Source organism: Falco rusticolus, chromosome 14, assembly GCF_015220075.1.
Source record: "Falco rusticolus isolate bFalRus1 chromosome 14, bFalRus1.pri, whole genome shotgun sequence".
Taxonomy (NCBI): Eukaryota; Metazoa; Chordata; class Aves; order Falconiformes; family Falconidae; genus Falco; species Falco rusticolus.
In genome coordinates, this window is record NC_051200.1 from 22,378,855 (window position 1) to 22,386,532 (window position 7,678).

The 7,678-nt window shown below is 46.7% G+C and overlaps 1 protein-coding gene across 1 annotated transcript; it reads left to right on the top strand.

The window, feature by feature from the left end:
• The first annotated feature begins 142 nt into the window (after nucleotides 1-142).
• TAF9B (TATA-box binding protein associated factor 9b) lies at nucleotides 143-4,433 on the top strand. The gene is made up of 7 exons (XM_037407974.1): nucleotides 143-219; nucleotides 300-381; nucleotides 905-1,041; nucleotides 1,116-1,250; nucleotides 2,048-2,129; nucleotides 2,731-2,844; nucleotides 3,305-4,433. Exons 1-7 carry the CDS (start codon nucleotides 169-171, stop codon nucleotides 3,469-3,471), a joined length of 768 nt encoding a protein of 255 aa, XP_037263871.1. The 5' UTR covers nucleotides 143-168; the 3' UTR covers nucleotides 3,472-4,433.
• Nucleotides 4,434-7,678: the final 3,245 nt, after the last annotated feature.

Below are 7,678 nucleotides of genomic sequence, written 5' to 3' on the forward strand. Positions count from 1 at the left end.
TTGGTGCGGCACCGGGTGGAGCAGCGGTAGCACCGCGCTCCCCGCTCCCCGCACCGCGCACCGCCGGGCCGTGTCCCCATGGCAACCGCCGCCCTCCCGGCCTCCCTCGCGGCCCCGCCGCTCCCCGTCCACGCGACCGGAAGCGGCCGCCCGAGGCGAGCGGAAGTGATGGAGCCGGCCAAGATGGCGTCTCCCAAGAGCGCGCCCAAAGACGCGCAGGTACCGCGGGCGCGGCGGGGGCTGGAGGGGTCGGGTCGGGTCAGCGTGGCGGAGCTGAGCGGTGCCTCTCCGCCCTGCAGGTGATGGCGCAGATCCTGAAGGACATGGGCATCACGGAGTACGAGCCGCGCGTCATCAACCAGATGCTGGAGTTCGCCTACAGTGAGCGGCGGCCGGGTCGGGGGCTCAGCGGGGGCCAGGGGCTCTGCTGGGGTCCGGGCCGGGGGGCCTCTGCCGGGGGTTCTCTGCCGGGTACCGGGCCGGGGGGCTCTGCCGGGGACTAGGCCGGGGGATTTTTCCCGGGGGTTCTGCTGGGGGCCGGGCTGGGTGAGCTCTGCCGGGTCCCCTGGGCAGGGGGTGCGCCGGGCAAAGCCGAGCGGAGAAGGGGAATGCTGTCTTTAGCCCTGTTCCCTTTGGGGGGGGGGGGGGTGTCCTGGTTTTGGCTGGGACAGGGTTAATTTTCTCCATAGCAATTGGTACAGTGCTGTGTTTGAGAGATACCGGGAGTGTATGATTTTGTGTTTGATTTGGTGTGAGAGATACCGGGAGTGACAGGGTTCTGCTGTCAGCCTTCAGAAACAATCCTGCGGGGAGCGGTGTCTTTGCTGACAGCCGGGTGGGATCGGGAGCGGGAAGGTTTACTCTCTTTTAATCCAGCCTTAATGAGTGATTGGGTGTTTCAAAGGGTATGTGACCACTATACTGGAAGATGCAAAAATCTACTCGAGCCACGCAAAGAAATCCAGTGTCGATGCAGATGACGTGAGGTTGGCAATCCAGTGTCGAACAGACCAGTCGTTTACATCTCCACCTCCAAGGGATGTAAGTAAAACTGTATTGATGGCATCAGAATACAATAAAAGACTACAGGTGGGAATGTAATGGTGTCTCTCCAGTTCTTGTTAGATATTGCAAGGCAGAAAAATCAGACGCCGTTGCCACTGATAAAGCCTTATTCTGGACCCAGGCTTCCACCTGACAGATACTGCTTGACAGCTCCCAACTACAGACTGAAGTCCTTACAGAAGAAGGTAAGGGCGTCGGGTAGGGAAGGATTCACCTAATGCCCACTCTGTTTGTCGGGAATGTTGGAATTAAGAGTTTTCCACAGCTCTGAAGGATACGTGTGGGCAAATACTGACCTGTGAGCATCAGGGGTGTTTGAAAGTCTGTCAGTGGTCTTTATCTCTAGGAATTTGCAAGTGTTCTTGTTGGTATTTAGTTTCGAATGGAAAGTGTATTATAAAATGCACGTGTGAATTGTTCAGTGTTAAAATTGTCAAGTTGAGTATCAGATTGTAAAAGGCGAAAGTAAGGCTTTAGTATAGATGTTAAAGGGTCTTTTGTACTTATACTTCACTTGATTCCGCTTTAGAGGGAAGAGAGAAGATTTAGTTTTCTTGCTGAAAAATACTGAATGTCTTGGTGTGTGGGATTTTGTATTTCTTTCCCCCATTTTAAGGAAAGAATCTGAAAAGTTGAACTTAAGGTTCCAGGTATTGACACAGGACATGCCTCTCTGCTAGGTGTAGGGTGGAATAATAATTGCTGATTAAAATACTCTAGTTTCCTCTCCAGCCTGACTGACCTGAGTGCTCTTTGCTGGTCTTTGGCATTATGTCATGTCCAGGAGCTCTGCAGCTTGCACCAGGGCATTTGCACCGTAAAGAGCCAAGAACAACTGTGTTGGCATACAGCTCGTGTATTGTCGCTGTGAAATAGGCTCTCTGTGGTTTTGTAGGAAGAACCATTTCTTTTTTTTTTTTTTTCACGTTAAAGAACTGTTAATTTCTAATGGGATGCTAAACTGAATGTTCTCTCTCAACAGGTCTCTTCCTCTGCAGGGAGAATAACAGTCCCTCGCCTGAGTGTGGGTGCTGTGAGCAGCAGGCCCAGCACTCCTACTTTAGGTAGGAAACAGCTCAGTTGGGGTTTCCCATGTTGTTTCGATGAATGAAAAAAAAAAAAAAGAGGCATAATATAAAGTATGCTCCAGCCGCTGAGGAAATGTTGGGTGCTGCCTGAACTTGGTATCATTTGACAACATCAGGAAAATGAAATTAATTTCAGAATACTCTTTATTCAGAATAATCTTTGACACATACATACATTACTGACATTCTGTATTTTTATTTCTGTATTTGTGATAACTTCTTACGCGAAGAGACTATTCAAGAAACTTATGTAAGTTTGAGGGTTTTTCCCCTCAGTGTAAGCACTGCATTGAACTACCAATAGCAATAAATAAAATCCATTTTTAAAAGGTTCACAGAATTTATGCCTGAGCATGCGCCCTTGCATATTAGTGTGTGTTTGTAGCCTACAGTTTTATAGGTCTTGAGTAAATATGCAGTTCTGCCTGAAAATATGACTCCTATAAATCTAGTATTGGTATGTTCCTCTGTATTCCCACCACTTTGAAGATAAGAGGTTCCACTTTGAAAGCACAAGTGCCAAGTATATACATTGTTTTTTTAATTTATCTTTTGACTGAGTCGGTTTGACTTTCAGGTACACCTTCAGCACAAACAGTATCTGTCTCAACAAAAGTTGGCACTCCAGTGTCACTGACCGGTCAGAGGTTCACCGTACAGATCCCGTCTTCTCAGGCAGCAGTCAAGTCAGGTAACACAAGCTGTAAAGATCAGCAGTGCTTCCTGCTGTTGTTCTTAGCAGAACAGAAATTAATTCATGGCAATAATGTGGGAAATTACTTCACCGCTTCTGTCTCTTTGTAAGATTGCTGATGTTTTGTGTCTCCTTATGTAAGGCAGGCAGTCCTCTCTCTGGGTATTTTACAATTCCCAGTTCTAGCAGTGGTGTCAACCAGAGCACACAGCGTTTCAGGCAGATTCCCCTTGCACCTTACCTGCCACCTCTGTGCTCTCTCGCTCTTTTGTGCTCACTCCACTAGTATTTTCCTGTTTTCTCTGTGTTGCCCTCAGGATTGTTCCAGGGTTTTCAGCCTGGAATGTTCTACTAGCGTGCTGCTTTATTAGGTTGGAAGTTCTCTTTCAGTGTGGGAAAATCAACCGTTGTTTTTCATTGAGTGATGACTTTTTCTTTTTTTTTTTTTTCTTCACAGCCACACCAACTACTCCGACAGTTCAGAATGTTCTAATTAATCCTTCATTAATTGGACCAAAGAACATTCTTATTACTACAAATATGGTATCATCACAGAATACACCTAATGAATCAAATCCCTTGAAAAGGAAGCATGAGGATGACGACGACTATGATAACTTGTGAAGAGACTGTCCTGCAGTGATTCGTATTGAGCCTGACAAGATTTCTGCCAAGAGTTCTTTGTAAAGGGGGTGAGAGCATGTAAATACTCTGCTAATATGCGGTTGCGTGTGGTGTGAGAGAGAGGTCCTTGCCTGTGGAAAGATGAAAAAGCACCTCGTCTTTTTCTGTGGCCCATAATGTCTTTTGAACCCCAGCAGCAGTGGTGAGTGCTGGTTACTGTTGCACAGAACAGCCCTCACACCTCTTCTGTCGCCTTAATTCTGACAGATGTGGCTGTGTCTCTGAAGCCTGCTGAGCCAGGTGCTGGTAGTACTGTTCCGTGCCTAGTAAAAATCATTTTCAGAAAACATTGGGTGGTGGACATAGGTATTCATTTCAAATAACATTAAAAACGGAGTCCTGCGCGGGGCGGGATGTAGCTGGGGAGTGTCAGCCGGCGTTTGTTGTGGTGGTTTTTTTTTCCCCCAAACACATTTGTTGCTTCTATGTTGTGTTAGTTGCATACACTTGTGCAGTTCCAGTGGGTGTGAAGACTATCTCTTAACAGTAGAAATGCAGACAAAAGGTAGAGGAGGGGTTTTCTGGAGAACACTTAGGCTGACCTCGCATACCTCTTAATCCATGGGAACATACCTACATCAGGACCCACAACTCCAGTGTAAAGTTAGAGAAGACGTAAAAACCCAGCCCAGATTTTTATTTATTTCCAAAGAGCTGCACCTCTGTCTGTTGTCATTAAGCGTGTGTTTGTGTGTGTATAAAGTGCCACTGTCACCGTGGCACTGGGGGATCTGGCGAAGGGCAAATCGCCTGAGCTTGACTTCGAGGGTCAGACTCAAAGCCTCGGGTACTTGCAGATGCTTTTGTGTATCGTGACCCCCAAGCCTGCCATACTAAGAGACTGATTAAATTTAACATTGTTGTATATATTTAAAAATAAAGCGGTGTGTGTTTGTACCAGTGTCTCTGGGTAAAGGCTTTGGCTTGTACCGCCTCTCCTAATGGCACTTTTCTCATGCTGAGCTTGGCACGAGTGGGGCGGGGGGAGCTCTTCCACAAACCCTGGCTCAGCTACAGATGCAAAACCCCTCCTTGCTGCTAAGGCCCGCAGGCAGGGGTAAGCGATGGGATCGACCAGTTCTAAGGTAATACCGAAAGGGATGGTGATGCTTTGTGACATTTTTCAGGGCTGAAGCTGGCTGACAGCCCCCCTTGCTTTGCTCTCGGCCGTCTCCTGCTGCATGGACACAGGCGGCTTCTCAAGGTGATGCCAAGATGGAAGAACAAACCGTGCTCAGCAGCACGGGCGAGGGAGCAGCGTGTGGTGGGCGCTGCGGTGAGGGCAGGGGCAGGGGCACAGCCTCCCTGCCCCAGCAGAGCCCGGGGGACCAGGGTGCACTGCGGGCCTGGACCTGCCCTGGCAGCCAGGCTGCTGGGGGGGTGTTTTATATACACGCAACATATGTGTAAGGTATTTTTATATATTTGTTTTATGTGTGTGTATATATATATGCATGTACATATACACAGACACACACATATAATTGTATTTTACACACTCAAACTCAGAAGACAGCTATTCTTTTATATATGTATAGGTAGTATATATAGAATATAGTGTGTGTAGCTAGAGAATATAGAGTAGTAAACTGTGCATGCACATAAACACACTAAGCCACCCTTTAATAAATACTTACGTCTATATGCACTTGTGTTATACACACACATTCATGCACACTTACTCTTGTAGATAGCAGTATTTATAGTTTCAGACACCCTTTTTATATAATGTGTAACATGTACAGTATATAGCATCTGACAATATATAACGTAATATGTATTTTTTTCTTAGACACATCCATGCTCTCACAGACACTGTTCTTACATACATACTACTCAAATACATATGCATAAATAAAACTATATGATATCCTTTCACACACACTTTGTCTACATATTAAGTATTTTTTTAAAGAAGCATATTTGAACATTATTTATACTTCTATATATACAACCCCCCCCCCCCCCCCAGTCTCCTATTCTGTTATGTACATATGCATAGCTGTACTCTGCAGTCTCGGGTACTCTTGTTCATATCTACGATACATTATATAAAGTACACTGATAATACCTAATATAAAATGCATCTCATGTGGACACACACCCACGCTCTGACAGACACGTGCTCTTGTATATATTGTAATACTGTGATAATATATTCATTAAAAAATTCTATTGTCTCTCTATTTAAATATTTATGAGCACCATGCATACTCACTCTGGCTCTCACACAGACCTGTTCTCCTGTATGTATTTGTACCCTCTCCACACACACACCCCTCCCCCGAGAACATTTTTATATGATACCTAGCACATAATACATAATATGTAACATACAATAAAATATTATCAATTATCTAGCATGTATAATACTTACATAGTGAGTTTAAAAGACATATAAATCTATGCTTTTATATACACATTTTTTTATACTCTGTGCACACTGTCTCAGGCACCCTTTCAGGGCAGGGTTATGTGTGTATATATAAGAAGTATATTCAATATGTAATATAAACTATAACATAAAACGTATAATGTAATAGAGAAAATATAACACTATCTTATATAATGCTTTTATATCCTATAGCATAGCTATAAAACGCGTTTGTTTGCGTATGGGTGTGTATATATATTAAAAAAGAAAGGGTTGGCTACTATGATCTTAAGGGTCTTTTCCAGCCTGAGTCCATGATTCTATATTTATACATAGTATGCATATATTTATATAGCTAAAACATATAACTTAATCTGTAAAATACTATCTATTGTATGTAAAAAATATTGATACATATCCACACCCAATGTTCACAAATACCTATTCTTTTATATATCTATTCTAACATATGTATAATTTAAATTCTCACATACATGTGCACTCTTGTTCGGTGACATACATATGCTATACAAATACACACACACGCAAATATATAAAAATTGTGTTATACGTTATTCTACTCTATTTAACATATAGGAGAGGGGGTTGCCGTGCCCCCAGGGCAGTTTGCCAGCGGTTGGGCTCCCAGCACCGCAGCAGCACCAAATGAAGATGCTCGAGCACGTCCTGCAGCACCTGGTGCTGGGGGCACCTTCCCGGGGCCCATGCTGGCCCCGTGCCCGCTGCAGCTGGCCGAAGCGCGGCTGGGCACCGCTCGGGGCCCCTCAGCCCCCCTTTGTGCAGGCTGGGGGGGAGCCGGTCGCATCGCCTCCTCACGCTGGTGGGGAAAGCGCCTTTCTGGAGTCTCCAGCGTAAGCCAGTGCAGCCCCCACTAAACCCAGCACCCAGACAGGAGGAACCGGGCAGTACAAGGGCATGGACCAAAGTTGCCTTAGCTTCAAAAAAACCCCATTTTTCTGATTTATGGCTTTTCTTCTCTTACAGCTAACTAGAGCAGGATCCCCACCCCGGCACGGAGGTGCGGCGGGGCTCGGGGCAGGAGCCCTGTGCAGCCGGGCCTCATCCCTTCCCAGCAGTGGGGCTAAGCTGGCCCCGCCGGTCGGGGTGAGCTGCTGTCCTGGGCAGCTGCTCCTCACCGGTGCCTTCCAGCGGGGCAGCAGCACCTGGGAAAGGTGGGGAGAGACCAGACCTGCCACCTTGGCCGCTCCCCAAACACCGCCCCTGGCACTCGCTCCCAGCACCACAGCGGATTACTTACAATCCTGGCTACAAGTGGGACAAGCTTGCTGAAACCACAGGCATTTGTTACCTCGTGTTTCACTTGCACAAAGATTAGTTGCCTTTGTGCTGTGCCTTTGTTCTTCACATGCGAAGCGATCCTGACTCACAGCTTCCAAGCCCTTGCAGAAAGGACAGGAAGGTGTGTGGAACGGGAGACGGATGCCCTTTCAGCAGGTCGGGTCCTCGCAGCTTACATGCTTGTTTAAATCACCTTGAAACAAACATCTTAAAAGCAGGGACTTGGAAAGCAGAGAGATGACTGAAGTTAGAAGAGCAGTCAGCCAACAGCTCTTTCTTGAGCGGACTGCATGGGATCATGACTCGGCTGGCAGCTTTCACAGGCACCACTGGCCTGTGCCCCGCAGAGCTCAGCACGCAGAGGCACTGCCAGGTACAGCTGGAACCCAGCTTTGACCGCAAACGCACAGGAGCTTGCCGAGAACTCTGCTCCAACCACTCCCCATACAGGGA